This window comes from Macrotis lagotis, chromosome 1, assembly GCF_037893015.1.
Source record: "Macrotis lagotis isolate mMagLag1 chromosome 1, bilby.v1.9.chrom.fasta, whole genome shotgun sequence".
Classification (NCBI taxonomy): Eukaryota; Metazoa; Chordata; class Mammalia; order Peramelemorphia; family Peramelidae; genus Macrotis; species Macrotis lagotis.
The window spans coordinates 794,869,789-794,890,297 of NC_133658.1; the positions used below are offsets into that span (position 1 = coordinate 794,869,789).

Genomic DNA, 20,509 nt, shown 5'->3' on the forward strand with positions numbered 1-20,509 from the left:
TTTTGGCTAAGTGTTAATATCTAAATCCATTAAATGTCCAAATTTTCAAAAGACTTATATATATAATATTTAAATGTGTGTAGTGGATTAATGGAGACCACTTACAGGTGGCTAAGATTCTTCCTGGTTTTATCCAGCTCCACATCTTTAAAGTTAAAAGGGAAATTCTACAATTATTTTCTAGTGATTTCCTTTCTGAATCATGGTTAAGGTTTCTTTAGCATGGAAAAAATGGGCTATTAAGATCCTCTCCCTAATGTCCATCCATTTCTGTATTGCAGCTTTCTTATATGGAGCACTTTTCCCTATTTTCCAGAGGACTACATACTAGCATGAAGGATGAGTTATTCTGGAGAGATTAGCATTGTCAATGACATTTAAACCAAGGATAATGTAAAAAAAGCATGTTCTACTTTAGTGATGTCTTCAAGCAAAGACCTATCATTATTAGAGACAAATCTTGGTAACGACAATATGGTTCCACTGGTCTCTCAAAGGTCTCTCCCAATACATCTAAGAGTCTATGACAAGTCAGCAGGTAGAAAGGAAGGAGTCCATAGAGACCCAAAATGCACTAGGGAAAGGTAAGGGTAAGCAGTACCTACTTAGCAGTGTGTCTTGCATGTAAGACATGCTTCATAAATAGGTTCTGTAGGAGGCAGGAGGGAATGGAACCAAAGACCAAAGCAGGGATTAGATTTAATGAGTAGCAACCTCTTCTAGACTAGAAGGAAGGCGGTGGGCAAAATTGAGCTTTGAGGAATGTAGGAGCTGGGCAGAGACCTACTTTTGGATAACTACTATTTTTTTCAATGAAGTAGTTCATCTAATAAATATGGGAAATGAAGGTGCAGATGTAAGAGACCACATTCAAAGCAGTCACTTTTTTAAGAAGTCACACCAAGGCTAGAATTGAACAGCATAAAGGACTCATGGGTAAAATCAGGTTTTTAAGATTACAAAGTGAAGGCAACATATTTTTGCAGGGAAGATGACTGGATTTGCCTGTATCTGTGTACTTGAGATAGGATAGAAAAGAGGGCTATAAATGTCCTTCACCTTCCTTCCCTCGGGGCTTAAAAACTTCCCACCACACTTGCTTGCTAGATCTATTATAATTACTGTATTGTAATCAGATAAACCACCCCATATATTATTTCTTCGAATAAAATAACAAACTTCATTTAGCTTCATGGTTATTAGAGTTCCTTGTTTTGCTTTCATCTGCCTCCTATGGACTGGAAACATGCTTTCTCCTAATTTTAACCTTCATTACCACCACATTATTGAGGAATAGGAAAAAAAAGGCTCCATAAATGGGTTTAAAACACTTTATAGGGGTGGCTAGGTGGCGCAGTGGATAAAGCACCAGCCCTGGAGTCAAGAGTACCTGGGTTCAAATATGGTCTCAGACATTTAATTACCTAGCTGTGTGGCCTTGGGCAAGCCACTTAACCCCATTTGCCTTGCCAAAAAAAAAAAAAAAAACCTAAAACACTTTATTAAACTTGCATTATTACTATTATTACATCATTCCTCACCTTAGGCAAGTTGCTTAAGATAAATTATACTTTGCCAACTCTGACTGAACCTGGCTGTCTGGTCAAAAGTCACACTTAACATAATGAAAAAAGAACAAGGTGAATTGTAAGATCACAGTTATTTGAAAACAGCAATTTTATTGGCAACCTTTTTTCTAGTCTGATATCAGGACTCCAGCCCTTCCCCATCTCCCACATGGCTCCTCCCATTTTTTAAAAGCAAGAATAGCTATAGAATGCCAACTCCTGTTTGTGTCCCAACTCATCCATTTCTCCAAGTCTAGCCCAAAGCAACTCCTTGGAGCCCCTTCCTTATAAAAAAGAAGAAATAGGGAAGGAAAGGAAGATTTTACCAAAAACAATAGTAACTTGCCACAGAGTTCAATTCCAAGTTTCTTCACAAACCAATACAAAACCTCCAAAATAAGGTCAGTAACAAAACAGACGTGCATTTGCATCATGAATTGTTTTGAAAGTATGCGCAGCTTCACGGCCCCAGACCAGGTGTTCCCATTAAAGAGAAAGTTCCTGTTCTCTTGTCCCTGTCCCTCTGACCTATTACAACAGTAATAAATAACCCTGGGGCCCTGAGTAGTTCTCTTGTCTGGCCTGGCCCTTTGCCTGCTGCTACCGCTGTGGAGTCAGTCCAGTCTCATAGCCCTCCGTCTTCATGTCATTGAGCCCCAAATCCTCATTCTGGTCAAATGTGCGTTTGTAGCGCTCAACCTTCATCTCTGGGTCATCCTCCGGTGCATACATATTCTGGTGGACAGAGAAAACGTCAGTGACTGTGCACTTCTTCAAACTCAGACCCTTTCCCCTCTTATCTCCAAACTCAAGTAACTACCTAACAAACTCCCAGGAACTCAAGAGTAGATATTCAAGGAATCCATTTCCTAGGTTGAGGCTAACCAGAGATCACCAACCTCAAGGAAAAGATAAATGAATAACATCATCCAGCCCCAAGTAAAATCAAGAAGTGGGTGAGGCTGGACTATGGCAACTTCCCAACTCCCTTCATGAGGTCTTTGTTCTTCACTACCAGCAAAACTTTCTGCCTTGTTCACTTAAGATGTAGAATAATAAAATTTAGACTGTAAAGGAGTATAAGTAATCTTGATCCCAGGATGGTAGAAATTACAGCCTCTCCAACCCTCATATTCCCTATTAAGAGTGAATAAAATTTAGCATGCCTTCTGTGAAAGGTTGCAAATCACTGAATATACCTTTCTCTATGGTCACAGATAGATGGAAAAGTAATGCCTTACAAATAATCCTTTGTGCCTTACTCCAATATCACCTAAATGAGTTCAATTCATTCTGAGAGCACATTCTAAGAGAACAACCAAAACCCCATTGTACTATTAAACTAGAATAATGTCCTTTTATTTCTTGAAAAATACTTGACATGCATTGAACATAAAGATATAAGCCAGGCAAAACATACCTGTAAATAGCTATTTCCTGCTGGATCATCCAGAATGAAGTGAGCATTCATTTTGCCCTCTATAATCTAACAATAGTAGACAAAGGATTAGAAGAGAAGCAACAGCAACCAAAAAAGAAAAAAATACAAGCATTCATTTTTTTAGTGGAGACAACTATATCTATTGTCATTGCTATAATGAATAAAGACAATGATGGTAATGTTGCTGAGTAAGTTAGTGTGTGGTCCTTTACATTCCCCAACCAGCAGATAGAAAAAGGATATGGAGTATGCATAGGTCTTCTTGTGTTCATAAGAGCAATGGTCCTAATATGACTCCTTACCTGATCCAGCTTCTGGCTAAATTCTTCCAACTTTTCTGTGCGGTCAGGGTTGGAGCTGTCACCCAGTGTAAAGGGGTTCCTGGTCACCTGCAATAGCACAAACTTGAAAGCTGGGCTCTTAAAATTATTAAAGGAAAACAGCTTGGTTAAGGATTACTTAACATACTTAACTTGTATGGTTAAGAGAGGGTACCCAGAGGTTTGGTTCACTGTCTAACCAACCAATGGCTTCTTTTTAACTAGATAAAAAAAGGACAGCTTATTTTAGAAGTCTGTACAACTTAAAAAGATAATTCTACTGAAAATCAGGAGAAGAGGCAGGACAGAGTGAAAAATGGAACAATGGGTCTCAAGTCAAGGAGCCCTGGCTTCAAATTTTACCTCAGACAATTAATAGCTGTGTGACTTCAGGCACTTAACTTGGTTTTGTTTCAGTTATTTATAAGATAAGGTCTGATTCAATGTCATAATGGCCCAAATTAAATTTTGGAGCAGCAAAGCAAAGTCAAAAAAGGGCTGTAGGAAAATTTTCCTGTCAGCAGGGAAGGTCTGTCCCCACAGTGATGGCTGGGAATGGAAGCCAACCCAGCCTTAGAGGCAGTTGCAACAGCAGCAGTGGCTTTGGGAATTCTCAACCCACAAATGGTAAGGGGGTCAGATAACTGGTCAGGAAAGAGATTACCAAGGACCCTTTGTTAATATAAGAACCAGTCCCAGTCCCATTGCCCAAAGATAGTTCTGGGTCAAAGTTCAGGACAAAGAGTAGCACACTAGCTCTTGCAGCCATAGGGAGAAGGGGTCTTGGTCTCAGTTCCAAGATAGAAAGAAGTATTGTACTTGCAGCTGTGGAAGGACAGGGTAACCAGTCACAGTTTAAGGACCAAAAGAAGGAAAAGAGAAATAAGGTTAGGAGAGCAGAGATCATTCCTCTTCCCCAGATCATACCACCTTGAAAATGTTAAAAACTTAAGAGACTCCCACACGAGCAGAATGAAATTTTGGGAGAGTTCCCAGCATCCCAGAAACAGTTAAAGACAAGAAATAAGCTGGAAAAATGAGCAAAAACAAACCAAAAAAAAAAAGAATCTGACCATGAAAAAATTACTATGGTGACAGGGAAAACCAAGCCACAAACTCTAAAGACAAAGCCATCAAAACAACTGCAAGCAAAGGCACAAGGAAATAATATAAATTAGTCACAAACCCAACAAGAATTCCTGGAAGAGGGACAGCTAGGTGGCGCAGTGGATAAAGCACCAGCCCTGGAGTCAGGAGTACCTGGGTTCAAATCCTGTCTCAGACACTTAAAATTACCTAGCTGTGTGGCCTTGGGCAAACCACTTAACCCCAGTTGCCTTGCAAAAAAAAAAAAAAATTAGCCAAATGGTAAAAAAAAAGACACAAAAATCAATTGAACTGATTAAAAAAAAGTAAAATTGATCAAAAGGAAAAAAAGAGGTACAAAAGTTCACTTAAGAAAATAATTCCTTAAAAATTAGAATTTGGAGGGCCAGCTAGGTGGCGTAGTGGACAGAGCTACCAGTCCTGGTGTCAAGAGGATTTGAGTTCAAATCCAGTCTCAGACACTTAATAATTGCTTAGCTGTGTGACCATGGGCAAGTCACTCTTAACCCCATTGCCTTAAATAAATAAAACATTTTTAAAAATTTGAATTGGACTACTGGAAATTAATGACTCCATGAGATATCAAGAAACATTTTTTTAAAAAATGGAAGGAAGGAAACAACTAACATGAAAATTAGATCCAGGACAGGTAATTTAGGAATTATTAGACTACCAGAAAGCCATGATCAAAGAAAGATCCTAGATATTATATTTCAAGAAATTAACAATGAAAACTTCCCTAATATCTTAGAATCAGAGAGGAAAAATAGGAATTAAAAGAATCCATTAATCACCATCCTGAAAGAGATCTGAAAATGAAAATTCCCATGATATTGTAGCCAAATGCCAGAGTTCCCAAGTCAAGGAGAAACTACTTTAAGCAATAAAAAAGAAACAATTCAAATATCATGGAACCACATGGATCTGAAATTATTTGTGAAGTGTTTTGTAATTGTGTTCCTAAAATTCCTTTGTTTGTTTTAGAGGAAGACTCCCAAGTATTTTATATTATCTGAAATTATTTTAAATGGAATTTCAGTAATATACTAGAAATGCTAGCATTGAAAAGAAAAAGAAATCAAAGAAATTAGTATAGGCAATGAAGAAACAAAAACTATCACTCTTTGAAGATAATATGATGGTATACTTAAAAGAGAATCCTAGAAAAGCAACAAAAGACTAGTTGAAATAACTTCAGCAAAGTTGTAGAGCATAAAATAAATCCACAAAAATGATCAGCATACAAATATGAATATATTTATGTAAACATATGGATATATATATATATATATATATATATATTACATATCCAATGAATTTTGGTCAGAAGAGATAAGAGAAATTTCATTAAAAATAATTGCAAACATCAAACTACTGAGCAGTGTATCTGCCAAGACAAACCCAAGACTATTTGAATATAATAAAAATATCAATTTTTTTCCCAAATGAATTATTCAGTGTCATACAAATCAAACTACCAAAAAATTATTTTACAATTAAAAGAAAATAACAAAATGCAAATGGAAGAACAAAACATTAAAAATATCAAGGGAATCAGGAAAAAAAACGTGAAGGAAGGTGACTTAACTATCAGATCTTAAATTGCTTTAAAAAGCAATAATTATCAAAACAATCTGGCACTAAGAAAGAGAACAGTGAATCAGTGGAATAGATTAAGTACAATACATGGTAGTAAATGTCTATATTAATCTAGTGTTTGATAAAGATCTAAGATTTCGAGACAAGAAACTATTGGAAAAACTGGAAACAATATGGCAGAAATATAGTATAAACCAACATCTTATACCATATACCAAGAATAAGATCAAAACACGTACATGTTTTAGACATAAAGGGTGATATAAGTATATTAGTGGAATACGGATTAGGAATGGAATAATTTAGGACTAAACAAGAAACAAACATTACAGATTTGAAAAAAGAAAATTTTGATCACATAGCGCTAAAAAGGTTTGCACAAACAAAACCACTGCGGTCAATATTAGAAGGAAAACAGGAAACTAAGGAAAAAATTTGATACCCAGTTTCTCTAACAAAGGCTTCATTTTTCAAATATATAGAGAACTGAGTCAAATTTATGAGAATATATGTCATTCTTCAATAGATATATGATCAAAGGATACAAACAGGAAATTTTCAGAATAAATCAAAACCATGTATAGCCAGCCATATGAAAAAATCTTCTACATCACTATTTTTTTTTTGCTTTTTGTAAGGCAATAGGTTTAAGTGACTTGCCCAAGGTCACACTGTTAAGTAATTATTAAATGTCTGAGGTCAATTTGAACTCAGGTTCTCCTGACTGCAGGCCTGGTGCTCTATCCACTGAGCTATCTAGCTGCCCCTAAATCACTATTAATTAAAGAAATGCAAATTAAAACTCTGAGATACTACCTAATACCTATCGAATTGGCTAATATGACCAAAAGGGAAATGACAAATGTTAAAGATGTGGAAAAATTGGTACACTAATGCATTCTTGGAGCTGTGAACTGAGCTAACCATTCTGGAGAGCAATTTGGAACTATAATCAAAGGACTATAATTATAAGTGTGCATACCCTCTGATCCAGCACTACCATTTCTGGAGCAAAAAAAGCAAGATAAAAAAGAAAAGGACCTTTATATAGAAGAATATTTTTAGCAGTTCTTTTTGTGGTAGCAAAAATTGGACATAGAGAGGAAGGGGAAATTGGGGAATGAATGAACTTATGGTATGTGATTGTGATGTAATATTATGCCATAAGAAATGAAAATTCAGGGTACTTTCAGGAAAACCTGGTAAGAGTTACATTAACTGAAAGTGAAGTGAGCAGAACCAGGAGAACATTGTAAGTAGTAATATGATGAACTGTAAATGTCTTAGTTAATCTTAGCAATACAATGATGCAAGATAATTCCAAAGGACTTATGAAGAAAAATGTTATCCACCTCCAGAGACAACTGACAGAATTTGAATATATAACTTAAAGCATGCTTCTTACTTTCTATATTTTTCTTGTTTTTTTATGTTTTCTTTTGCAACATGGCAAATGTATTATTTTGCATGACTTCACATGTATAATCTATGCCAAATTGTTTGCCTTAACAATGTGGGTTGGAGGGGAGGAAAAGAGAAAAATTGTTCCTCACATCTTCTTTTAAAACTTATGCTTAGGGGCAGCTAGGTGGCGCAGTGAATAGAGCACTGGCCCTGGAGTAAGGAGTACCTGAGTTCAAATCCGACTTCAGACACTTAATAATTACCTAGCTGTGTGGCCTTGGGCAAGTCACTTAACCCCATTGCCTAGCAAAAACTAAAAAAATAAAATAAAATAAAAAACATGTTTAAAAAAAATTACACATGTAACTTGGAAAAAGAAAAAAGATGTTAAGTAAAAAAATATTTGACATAATAGAATTTGTTTGCAGAAACATGAAAAATGAGGTAATTTAGAGCAAAAAAGGAGAACTGAAAACAATATATATGATGGTGACAAATAGAAATGAAAATGAAATAAATAATAATAATGAAAAACCTACAAAGGTCTTTGAGAAGAGAGAATGAACATATGCAAGAAGGCTCACACAGTGGTTGTCTGCATTTTCAAAGAATGCTTCTATATCAATATTTTAGCTTTTAAGAAATTTTAATTATTTTCCTTTATCACAAGGGAAGGTTCAATTTGGGTAAGGGAGAATACCTGTAATATTAAGCTGAAAGTAATCAAGAAAAGAGTGTGTGTGTCTATCTGTCTAATATTAAGACAAAAGCCAACAAAAAAAGTCATATATGTATGTGTTTTTCACAATATATAGGCCTGGGACAGCTAGGTGGTGCAGTAGATAGAGCACCGGCCCTGGAGTCATGAGGACCTGAATTCAAATCTAACCTCAGACACTTGATAATTACCCAGCTGTGTGACCTTGGGCAAGTCACTTAACCCACCCCAATGCCTTGCAAAAAAAAAGGAAAAAACAAAGTATATAGGCCTAATCTCAAGTTATGTTCAAGGCAAAAGATTTCCTGAATAAGGGAAAATGGTCTTGAGACCCCTGATCCTTCTAGAAGCAAAAATGCTGGATAACCCATAGGACTTACGAGATCACAGATGTCTTTCAGAAGTCCTTCCAAAGTGGTAAACTTGCCTCCAAGGGCACCCATGCCCAGCTCAAACTCCAGTTCTGGGATTTCCACACTGCATGTCTCGGACTATAAGATGAGAGAAATGGAACATTAAACCAAAATTAAATAGAAATTAGAAAAACTAAATATCTCTGAATTAACTCTGAAAACATTCTGCAGCTGCTGGCCAATATCCTAGCTAGCAATGGTAGTTTGATGTCAATCTTAAATATTCCAATTTCTTCTAGGAGAAGGCTACTGACCTAAATAAATAGAGACTATTTAACTAGAGACATAAAGAAGCAAATATAAAAAAAATAAAAACCTAAAAACCTAAAGAAGAAAATATACCCTCATAATCACAGTATCAATACTTTCAGGCACCTTGTAGGATAAAAAAGAGAGAGCCTACAAATTATGTTTAAAGTTACATGAGTGAGCTTGTGAATCAATTCTGATCTCACCAGAATCTTAAAATTCCTTCTCTACTTATAATCCTACAGATCCTAAGCTTAAGGAAAGTTCTTTCTCCTAGAAAACAAGAAAAAAGTGTTTCTTACACAATTCCAAGGAAAGGAAAATACTCTTGTCTATTCCATCTTACTTCCAAGGAAAAGAATAAAGCAGCTTTACCAACAAGTAGATACAATAAAGAACTGTCAATGTCATGATCAGGCCTACCTTCAATATATCCCTGGTCAAGTCTGAGGGATCCGTGATATGAAGGGTGATCCTGGTGCCCAAAGGTTCTACTGCTCCTCCTGACTTTACCTACATATCAAGTTCAGTCAACAGAGAAAAGGGGCCCATAAGACAGAAAGGAAAGGGGTTCTTGTGAATCAATTAAATCCAACCTGGCCCATTCAAGGTTCCCAGGACACATCAAGCAAAGGCAAGAAGTGGGAATTAGCAAAGTTTTAACTAGAGGTAGCTGCATTGTATCAATCAGAATGGGGGTGAATAAAAAGTAGGCCATTTATAGATCCAGGATCAATGCCTAGAAAATGATATCAACTTTCCCCCAAGCAAGCAGGATTAACCAAAGAAGAGATTAGGCTTTCAGATCTAACCCAAGCAGCCTTAATGCCACACTGTAAATAACTTTTCCCCTTAAAAAATTACTTCCCTCCACAGGCACTCCCACCCTTGCTAATAGTCTACAAGAGAGAATGTAAAAAGCAGACCCTTTAGAAAATGGACTCATTCAGTTTCTTCCTTCAGAGGGTCCAATTTAGAGCTTACCTCATTAGTCCGGTGCCCACAGTTATCACAATTGGTCGCCATGATGATAACCTCTTTAAAGTGGGGGATTTCTGGAAAAGGGAGGTTAAGGAAATCTGCCTTCCATATAGTAAGATCATCCTCTAAAGACATAATAATAAAGACAAAGTCAATAGTCAAATGTTTGGGTAAAGCTATCTAAAGAAGCCAATTCATGGAACAAGCTGTAGGCACAGTTGCATTTGTCCAGAGCATATGTCATGTCAGGTTTCCAAACCATACAGACTCAAAAGATGTCAGGGAAGAAAAAAAGTCACAAGATAAATGCAGAAACTGAGAGGAAGGTGCAATGACTGCATTTCCTCTCTGGGCATAAAAACTAGAACCTGCAATTTAACCCATAAAGACATGCCTTGACTAGATCATGTGCTTTTCAGGAGATATATCTTCTCTGCCCTCTAAGTGACTTCTTTGATCTGCCAGACAGAGGCACTATGACCCCACAAAAAAGAGGCACTATGACCCCACAAAAGAGAAGCACTATGACCCCACAAAAGATACGTACTAATTTCATGTTGGTGGTGGCAGGAGCATTGCACTCAGGGCAATTAGTGTTGAACTGTAACACCTGGAAAATGGGTAAAGACAAAAAGTGAACATTCCAGGCAGAGGATGATCAGCACAAAGAAATTCCTGAACAAGATTGTCACTTATATCCCAAGGAAGCCAGCAAAAACAAACCTTAGGAGGATCAGTCCAGTTCACCCATGTACCCATTATGGACTCCCCTAATAAGACTCAATTTGACTCACTTCATTCCTGAGATCTTCTACAGGATCAGTAGACTTCTCTTCAGGGTCTTCAGTCTACAACAAAAAAAAATGCAAGCCAAACAACTGCAGTTAACATTTCATCCACCAAGAAAGAGAAGAGAAGGAAAGGGTCTAGGCTTGACAGAGAGGTTAAGGGAAGAGTGACAGCCTGGAGGATATAAACACTATTTCTGACTTTATGTAACTAATCATATACTCTTAACCCAATAAGAAATCTTAGAAAATAAAATCAAATGCATAAACCTCCTGAAATAGGGCATGGAGGGCATAATTAGACAATATTGAAGGGGTACATGTATTTCAAAAGACTTTGAGCTTGCAGAATATAAGGTATTTTATGACACTCAGAGCATTTTTCTTCCTCCTCCTCCTCATTTACCTTGAGACCCAACATGTCCCCCTGCTGGGGAGTTCGGGTGTAGTGTGTGATCAGCAGAGCATCGTCCTTCCTAGGGGCATGGGGATTCTCCACAAAACTGTTCCCTGAGGGATCATCAATGATCTATCAGGTAGATGATAAAAAGATAGTAAGTTTAAGAAAAAAATGTTTTTAGAATCTGCAACCTACCATCCCAGGAAAAAAAAGTAAGCCTGCAATACAGCCCCAGAAGAAAAAGATTAAGGATGAGATCCTGGGGCTTCTTCTGCTCCCCCCCATTCAGGGTAACAATGCTACTCACAAAAGTGAATGGGGATTCTACCCGCTTCAGTTTCTTCAGTTTGGCAATAAACTCATCAATTTTCCCAGCCATGGTTTCTCCTTTTGCCTAGCATGAATACAGAAATGAGACTTTGTTGTCCTGGTACCTAGCTCCATCAGGTAGACATTCTAGATAAGAAACTTTCAAAAAAGTAGCCCAACAAAAAACAAACATCTAGCAAAATTGCTATAGCAAAAGATCAACTGGAAATTAAATTTTAAATCTAAGAACAAAGTTAAATGTTGACTTTAAAGGGCCTTGCTCTGATATTTGAATCAATTCAGCAAGCAATAGATACTGACTTTAGAAAAAAAAAACAAGTTTCTATTTTTCTAGGGCTTCTCAGAGAAGGTGGCATTTTTAAGCTGTCATTAAATGCTTCTACTCAAGCTTTTTTTTTTTTTTAGGTTTTTTTGCAAGGCAATAGGGTTAAATGGTTTGCCCAATGCCACACAGCTAGGTAATTAAGTGTCTGAGGCCGGATTTGAACTCAGGTACTCCTGACTCCAGGGCTGGTACTCCGGCACTCTAGCCACTGCACCACCTAGCCACCTTCCCACTCAAGCTTTCTAACACTGAATTAGGGACTGTGCTTACAAACAAGACACTAAAGACCGCAGAGTTGTGGCTGACACATAAGAGGATAGCTAGTTCTTAGTTTACTGAAATCTAATACTCCACAGCTTACCCTGCGGGCTGGTTGGTCCTGTTCTAAACCAGAGATGGCTCGACTAATTAATCCTTCAACAGTGGTCAGAGCTGAAGAAAAACACCAAAGTGGGCAATGTCAGTTATACTGGATTTCTTCATCTCCCCCTTAACACAATTCTTCATTCACCAACATAGTTCAAAGCTGATTACAGTTGTAAACATCCGTGTTTACTGAATCTACTATCAAACAATATACTACTTCTTTGTTTGGGATAGTTCCACACATTCACACTCACCTCCTTTTTGGCTGAAAGCAGGTATCTCAAAATCTAATTCTGGGATCCTTGCTGTGGCACAATCTGTTTTCACCACCTCTCGGTTCATGTCCTGAGCAGAGATTGAATGTCAAAGTTCAAGACTGACAGCAACACTGTCTCTTCCCCTAGACTCACTCAAATAGAGAGCTAAACCCTGATCTTTCCCAATCTTCATTTTAGGTAACACAATTCACAGTTTCAGAAGAAGTCAAGAGAATTTAGCAGGGAATGGAATGGCCTAATACAGTGGGCACCAAGCTACTGAGATGTTCAATTAGGAAGGGTATGCTATCAAGGGAATGTTTCTAGGACAAAGTTGACCATGATTACCTGTTCTCCCATCCCTCCTTACCTCAGGGACCCTAACAGACAAGGTATAGCGCACACCCTGTTCCTGGATCCTGCCAGCAGACTGAATCTCTGTGTTGGACCAACCACAATGCTCACAGGAGAAAGAACTCACAATGATCTCTTTGAAGAAGGGAATCTTGGTTAGCAGAAGCCGAGTCATCCCCTGAATAGATCCCAGACAAAGAAAAGTGAGGCCCCTTCCCCAAATTTATCCCCCTCAAATCTCCAGAGGGGACTCTTAAGTGGCAGTTCTCAGGATTTTCTCCCACCTCCCACCCACTGTTTTCTAAAATCTAGTTTCTTCTGTATCTTAACAGACATTTAAACCCTACTAGTCCCTCAAGCTATATTCCGATACTTCTCTTTCACAGTCAAAATCATAAGGGGGAAAATGTCTCAACCTATCACTTCTATCCACCTCTCTCCCTTCCCAAATCCTTGCAATCTGGTTTGTGATTCTGAAACTTCTCTTCAAAATCAGCAATAATTTTTTTATTGCTAAATTTAACAGCCCTAGCCTGTTCCATCTGTAACATCTGACCCTGCTGATAACCACATCTTATAAACATTGTCCCCTGCTTGTCCTCCTACTTGTCTGACCGGGTCTTTTCAGTTTCTCTGCCCCTGCTGGTTTGGCTATGTGACTGATCACTGAGCTCCTGGAAACTTGCTTTCTTGAGGAAGAAGAATGTAAAAATAGGTGCCCTCCCTATTCTGGTCCATTTTCTCTCATTCAACACTTCTCTGTAAACCTTACCAGCTCTCATGGATTCAAAATCTTACCCTATTGCAGACCACTCCCAATCTGTATTTATCTAGCCTTTTCCTCTCTCTCCTGAACACCAGTCCAGAATCTCTATCTAGATATCTCAATTCTGGTTGTCAAAATCAGTATGCTAAAAACCAAACTTATTATCTTCCCCAATAAATTCATTCCTCTTCCAGCCATCCAAGTTTTCAGCCTCGGAGTTATCTTTTGCCCTCAACTCTTTACTATTTGGCACACGTAACCATCATGCCCACTCTCTAAGTTTTTTTTTTACAATTCTGCCTCCACAACACCTCACATCTTTTCCTTTCTCCACTCACTCTCCAAATACCCTAGGTTTTAGGCCTCCATATCCTCTTGCCTGTACTGTCACACTATCCTGTTAATTGGTATCCATCTTAAGTCTATCATCTCTTCATCACAACTGAAAAATTAATATTCCTCAAGTATGGAACAAAGCATGTCATTCCCCAACAATTCAAAAAGATTCAGTAGTTCCCTACAATCTTTAATGTAGGGTCCACACTCTCCCTCCCACCTTCAGGCAAAAAAGGGATCATGGGATAGATTTCAGGGGCTTCATTTAAGATGAATGGGAAGAAAATCTCTAATTGAAATTGAGCATTTCCTTCAATTATAAAATTGAGCAACAAATCATTCTGGTGTTACCGGGACCTCTGACTGTCACCAGTAGAAGTCACAAATATTTTCATAACCTATTACATTGTTTCCCATCTCAAAATATTGTTCCTACCTAAAATTACTTAAAAATTAATGGATAGTGCCAGGGCAGCGGATAGAGCACCGGCCCTGGAGTTCAAATCTGGCCTCAGACACTTGATAATTACTTAGCTAGGTGGCCTTGCAAAAACTAAAAGTTAATGGATATTGCACACTAGTAATTAAATTAAAATTAAATTTAATTAAAAATAAAATTAAACTAAAAAAATTAATGGATATTGCACACTAGTAATTAAATCAAAATTTAATTAAAAATAAAACTAAAAAAGATGACTGGATATTGCACACTGGCAAATTGATTGAAGTCTTCCTGTCCATAAACTGTGATTTCTAAAATCTCTTCTGTATCTTAACAGACTATTTAAACTCTACCAGTCCCTCAAGCTATATTCCGATATTTCTTTCTTTCATAGTCAAAGTCATAAGGGGAAAATGTCTCAATCTAGTAGTTTTACATATTTTACATATTTAAAAACATCATCCTTCACATTCAATTTGGATCAATGTATACCGTGGAAACAATGTAGACTGGCCTTCTGTGGGGGGTGGGAAGTCAGATTAGGGGAAAAACTGTAAAACTCAAAATAAAGTCTTTTTTTCTCTAGGTTTTTGCAAGGCAATGGGGTTAAGTGTCCCGCCCAAGGCCACGCGGCTAGGTCATTATGAAGTGTCTGAGGCCGGATTTGAACCCAGGTACTCCTGACTCCGGGGCTGCGCCACCTAGTCGCCCCGAAAATAAATAAAATCTTCAACACGTGGTCCCGAGCTCTCCACGGGCTCCCCGAGAACGCCCAAGCAAGCCTGGCGCTCCGCTCCACAGGCTCTGCGCTCTCCCAGCCGGCCGAGCTCCGCAGGGTCTGCTGTGCCGCTTCACGCCCCGCTGCCCCCCCCAGGAGGCGGAGGGGGGGGAGGAGGAGGAGGAGGAGAGAGAGGGGGAGGGGGAGGAGAGGGAGGAAGAGGAGGAGGGGAGGAGGAAGAGGAGGAGGGGAGGGGAGAGGAGGAGGAAGAGGAGGAAGAGGAGGAGGGGGGAGGGGGAGGAAGAGGAGGAAGGGAGGAGGAGGGGAGGAAGAGGAGGAAGGGAGGAGGAGGGGAGGAGGAGGAGGGAGGAGGAGGAGGAGGGGGAGGAGGGGGGAGGGGGAGGAGGAGGAGGAGGAGGAGGAGGCGGCGGCGGCGGCGGCGGCGGCCTCCCCAGGCGCCCCTGCCGGCCACGGCCCCCGCCTCCCCGGACGCGCGCTTGCTCGGAGCGGCCTCTTCTCACTCCCACAGGGCGGCCGGGCCGGCGCCCCCTCCCCTCCCCGCCGCGGCTCCGGGCCCCCGGCCTCACGTTGCCGTAGCAGTTCATGCACAGCGACTCGATCTCCGTGGGCTCCTGCTCCTCGTCCTCGGCGCTGATGGGGTGGAACAGGCTCCCGGAAGCGAGGAGGCGGCCCCCGGGGGCGCCGGAGGCGGCGGCAGTCGCGGCCCCCGGCCCGACGCCGGCCACCACGCCGGGGTCCAGCGCCCGGAGGGCCGACATGGCCGCCGCGTTTAGGCGCAGCCGCCTCCGCTTCCGGCTTCCGCCCCGGCGGCGCGGCCACGCCCCCCTTTCACAGGAACTTCCGGCGTGTGAAGGCACCTCCCCCTCTTAAAGGGTCCTCCGTCCTGTAAGAGCGGCGGGAGAGGCGGAAGTAGATACGTACGTCCGCCGGAAGTGCCTGTGAAGAAGGGTTGAAGGCAGTAGAAGATGGAGGGCTCCTCCCTATTTAGCGTCACCATCACAGCTTTTCCCCGCCCATCAAGCTTTTCCCCGGTTCTCTAGTCTTGGAATGTACCTTCAGTCTGGTTCCCGCGGCCTCCGCCTCCTCTGACGCCCCTAGGCCAGCCCCCACGTGTTCCCTCCTTGCGGGCCTCTTCTCTTCCTTCAAGTCTGGATTTCTCCTAATCCCCAGCCCCCACATGTTCCCTCCTTGCGGGCCTCTTTTCTTGCCACATCAGTAGAGGGCAGCCTCCTCCCCACAATCCTGTGGGGTTCTCCCAGTCTGACTTTATATATCTCAGTCTAGAGACTCCCCTCCCCCAGAGAGAAATTTGAACACCCTTAGACTGTTCCCTTCAACCCTGCTGGGTATTAGAGTGAAAAGAATTCTGGATTTAAAATTGGGAAGAGCTGAGTTCAAAGGCAACTTCATAAGACACTTGCTTAGTATATGTATGACTTTGGCCAAGTCGCTTAATTCCTCTCAGCTTCAGTTTCTTCAGCTGTAAAATGAGGATAATAATAACACCAACCTCAAATGGGAATCAGATGAGACTAGATTCATCTTTAATTGTAATCCTTTCCATGACTTGCTGTTCCAAACTTTTCATATCCCCTTGTCCTTTCAATTAGATGACTTCACCTCCCAATGTCTTGAGAAGACTGAGGACATGAGTCTCTTATCTCCTCTACTCAATCCCTCAGAGCTTCTTTACATCTCCATCCACCTGCTCCTTTACCTTCTCTCCCAGAAGATAAAGTGGCCTATTTCCTCACTCTTAACCCCTTCTATATTCAGGAGCTTGTTTCATCCATTATTCTTTCTCAGATCTTCTTTCTGCCTATTCTTAGCCCCCTTACAAGTATACACAGGGACAATTCGAACAAACTTGTGATGGTAAGTGCCATCCACAACCAGAGAAGGAATTGTGGAATTTGAATGCAGATTGAGGCATACATTTTCACTTTTCTTTTTTTTTCCTTGTGATTTTCCCCTGTTCTCATTTTTCTTTCACAATATGATTTATGTCATTTTTTTAGGGTTTTTTTTTTGCAAGGCAGACGGGGTTAAGTGGCTTGCCCAAGGCCACACAGCTAGGTAATTATTAAGTGTCTGAGGCCGGATGTGAACCCAGGTACTCCTGACTCCAGGGCCGGTGCTTTATCCACTGCGCCACCTAGCCACCCCCACAATATGATTAATACAAAAAATTGTACGATTATAAAGAAAAAAATCACAAATCTACTTAGTTCTTGCCTGTCTTTTCAAAACAAACAAACCTAACCTCTCCACACTTTCAACTAAATCCCTAAAAAGAGAAGTCTACATTTCATATGACTCTGCTATCAGACCACTGAATCAATCCTCAACTTCTTAGACTGGTTTCCAATCAGATCTTTCTACTAGAACCAATCTTTCAAAGGACAACTAACCTCTTCTTTTCTCAAATCTGATAACTTTTTCTCAGGTTTCATTCTCTTTGACTTTTTTATAATGAAGATGACAGTGCTATACATCATAATGAAAATTATAACATTTTAAGGTTTATAAAGCATTTATATATAATATCTCATTTGAGCTTCATAACAGCCTTGTAAGGTACGTGTTTCAGATATTCATATTTTAGGGATGAAGAAACTGGCATAGTCACATTGTTTGTTATAAGGTTTGAAAGTGAGATACAGGTTAGTTCTCTCCTGACTCTATAAAGACAAGACCCCTAATCTCCCCTCCCTTGGTTTCAAACACAGAGGCTACTTTGTTAATTTATTATCTTCTCCTTATAGGTATCCCCAAAGATTCTGTCCTAGGCACTCTACCACTTAGTCATCTCATCCAATGCCATAAGATTCAATTAGCACCACTATGCTTTTCCCCCTTACAGATAGCCTTATATCTGTAAGTCCAGTCCTGATTTCTTTTCTGAATTCCCATTCTTCATTGGCATCTGCCTGCTGGACATCTCCATCTGGATGTCCTGGTGTCACCTCAAGGCACAACTTTTTAAAACTGAAATGATCTGTTCTTAAGTCAACTTCTCATGTCATCTTTGCTATTTCTGTTGCTGGCATTCCATTCTCCCTCCACCCCCAGCCCCAGTCACCTACACCCTAAATTTCAGTTAGCTTTGACTCTCACTTCTCCCACTCTGTTCCCAGCTCTTGTTTGTTAAATCCTATTAGCATAACTTCTCTTGAATCTATCCTTTTCCCATTCATATTAATACAACACTCTTTCAGGATTTTATCACCTCTTGCTTATCCTCTTGAAGCAGTCTCCTCATGAGTTCTTCTGCCTTGGGCTTCTTTCTTCCTTTAATCCATTCTTCAAGGAGCTGCCAAAATAAACTTCCTAAGGTATATAGGTCTGACCATACCACTCTGACTCAAAAGGCTTCACTTTTTCTTATCTTATAGCATCAAACAGTAGAAAAAGGAATAGATTTCAGTGACCTTAGGATCTGGGTTCAAATCTTCCACCTATTCCTTTGGTTCAGTCTCTTGATTGACCCCAGTTAAACTATCTTATAAAATGAGGGGGTAATACTAGATGACTTCCAAGGCACAGTGGATAAAAGCCAGGTACCTTGAGGTCAGGAAGACCAGAGTTCAAACATGAACTCAGACATTTGTTAGCTGTGTGACCCTAGGCAAGTCATTTAATCTGTCTCCCTTAGTTTCCTCAACTGTAAAATGAGGTTAATAGTACTATTTTCTCAGGGTTGCTGTGAAGACCAAATAAGATCATATTTGTAAAGCCTGGCATATAGTAGGTGCTTCATAAATATTTGTATTCCGGGGCAGCTAGGTGGCACAGTGGATAAAGCACCGGGGTTCAAATCCGGTCTCAGACACTTAATAATTACCTAGCTGTGTGGCCTTGGGTGAGCCACTTAACCCCGTTTGCCTTGCAAAAATCTAATAGATAGATAGATAGATAGATAGATAGATAGATAGATAGATAGATAGATATTTGTATTCCCTTCTCCCTCAAACCCCCCTCACCTTTTTCTAGCTCAAAAGTCCATGAGTCCAATAATTGACTTAGCCCCTAAACCTTGCCAACATGCTTACATAAATTACCTCATCAACTTAGTATTTTTTTTTTAGGTTTTTTTTTTAGGTTTTTTTTGCAAGGCAAACGAGGTTAAGTGGCTCGCCCAAGGCCACACAGCTAGGTAATTATTAAGTGTCTGAGACCGGATTTGAACCCCGGTGCTTTATCCACTGTGCCACCTAGCCGCCCCTTCAACTTAATATTTATTACCCCCACAGTCTGGTTCCATCCTACTTCTCCTGCCATGTTCCATACTTCTCTCTCTCCTGTAAATCTGTTTCAGTTAAACTGGACTACCAGCTATTTCCCAAGCACAATATGTCACCTCACACCTTCATGCCATCTTTCATCTTTAGAGATAGTCTCTAGTGCAGTCCTTCAGGAATTCTTTCATGACCCTGTGTTGCTCATCATTCATGTCATTTCCCCTAACTGTGGATATTCCACAAGGTTGCTAATATTTTAGCAAAATATTAGATAAAGTCACATTATCCTTATGGAAAACATTGGAGATACACCATAATAAGAAAGAAAAAGAACCTAGGTTCAAATTCTACCTCTGGCATTAGACCTTCTTATCTTTTCCTCTATCCTCTTTACTTGAATTCAACATAAGCTTAATTTTCTCAAGTATTTTCCTCATTCTGAGAATGCACAGCTTCTTTATCACTTCATTTCAAAATTCTTGCATTCCTTTAAGGCTCAATTTGGATGCCACCTCCTTCATGAAGCCTTTCTTAATCCCCCCCAGCTGAAAGAATGTGTCCTTTACATTCTTAAATTTTCTTTATACATTTTGGTTCTCTCCTTGCTTTCATCACAATAAGAACCATTTTAAACTCATCTGTCTACATTTGGTATGTGCCACAATCAATTATTTAACAGACAATTATTAAATACATCATGTATGCCAAGAACTTTGCATTGTGAAGAGATTGTTAGCTCTATAAAGTTGTGGACTGTCAAGTATTATTTTGTATTCCTAGTACCTACTTTACCTTACACATACATACATACTTAACAGATGTCCTTCAGTCTCCTTGCTCTCTTACTTTAAAATTTTTCATTAAAGGGATTTGTTAGAGGATTATTTATCAGGGTAGATGCTGTGCTAACAGACAAAATGAAGAGGTCAAAGTTTGTCTGTGTCTAGTAACCCTATTCTATTGAGGATGATCCTTGACCTGGGAATGATAGATTATAAATGATTAACAGAGATTTGATACCTAAGATAACTGAGGAGATAATAAGAGACAAATAATAAGAGAGAAACTAGTTGTGCTCTGTGACTTTGAACCAACAAGTCAGAAAGAACTTTGGTCCCAGGGCAGATATAAAAGTAAAGAACTCCTGTAAATGATCTTTTGAATAATCCTAAGAAACAATAGAGTGCTAGAGGCCAGCAAATGTTTTCTTAATTTTCAAAAAAGGGAAGAAGTCAAACTACTGACAAGTGTGCTTAACTGCCATTCCTGACAAAATTCTAAAACATATTAGATAGTTTGTGAACATATCATATAAAGAGATAAATGCCAAATTAATTTCCTTTCTCGATAGGATTATTAGACGAA

The 20,509-nt window shown here is 39.6% G+C and overlaps 1 protein-coding gene across 4 annotated transcripts; it reads right to left on the reverse strand.

The window, feature by feature from the left end:
- Window positions 1–1,653: 1,653 nt before the first annotated feature.
- ZPR1 (ZPR1 zinc finger) lies at window positions 1,654–15,722 on the reverse strand. Of its 4 annotated transcripts, none has more exons than XM_074216735.1 (14): window positions 15,470–15,720; window positions 12,637–12,798; window positions 12,264–12,354; window positions 12,005–12,075; window positions 11,296–11,382; window positions 10,995–11,117; window positions 10,595–10,648; window positions 10,344–10,410; window positions 9,804–9,874; window positions 9,243–9,332; window positions 8,538–8,648; window positions 3,312–3,398; window positions 2,989–3,054; window positions 1,654–2,303 (listed from the first exon to the last, which is right to left on the reverse strand). In XM_074216735.1, the coding sequence occupies exons 1-14, from the start codon at window positions 15,659–15,661 to the stop codon at window positions 2,169–2,171; spliced, it is 1,407 nt and encodes a 468-aa protein (XP_074072836.1). In that variant the 5' UTR covers window positions 15,662–15,720; the 3' UTR covers window positions 1,654–2,168. The 4 variants fall into 4 exon arrangements, 3 of the variants coding, with proteins under 3 accessions (XP_074072836.1, XP_074072837.1, XP_074072838.1); XM_074216736.1 differs by having other exon boundaries at window positions 15,475–15,493; XR_012474382.1 differs by having other exon boundaries at window positions 2,270–2,303; window positions 2,989–3,398; window positions 15,470–15,722.
- Window positions 15,723–20,509: the final 4,787 nt, after the last annotated feature.

Coding starts and splice junctions, on each gene's coding strand:
- ZPR1 (XM_074216735.1), bottom strand. CDS start 15,661: ATGTCGGCCCTCCGGGCGCTGGACCCCGGCGTGGTGGCCGGCGTCGGG. Junction 10,411..10,594: donor TAGAAGATCTCAGGAATGAA/GTGAGTCAAATT, acceptor CCCATTTTCCAG/GTGTTACAGTTCAACACTAA. Junction 8,649..9,242: donor TGACCAGGGATATATTGAAG/GTAGGCCTGATC, acceptor CTCATCTTATAG/TCCGAGACATGCAGTGTGGA.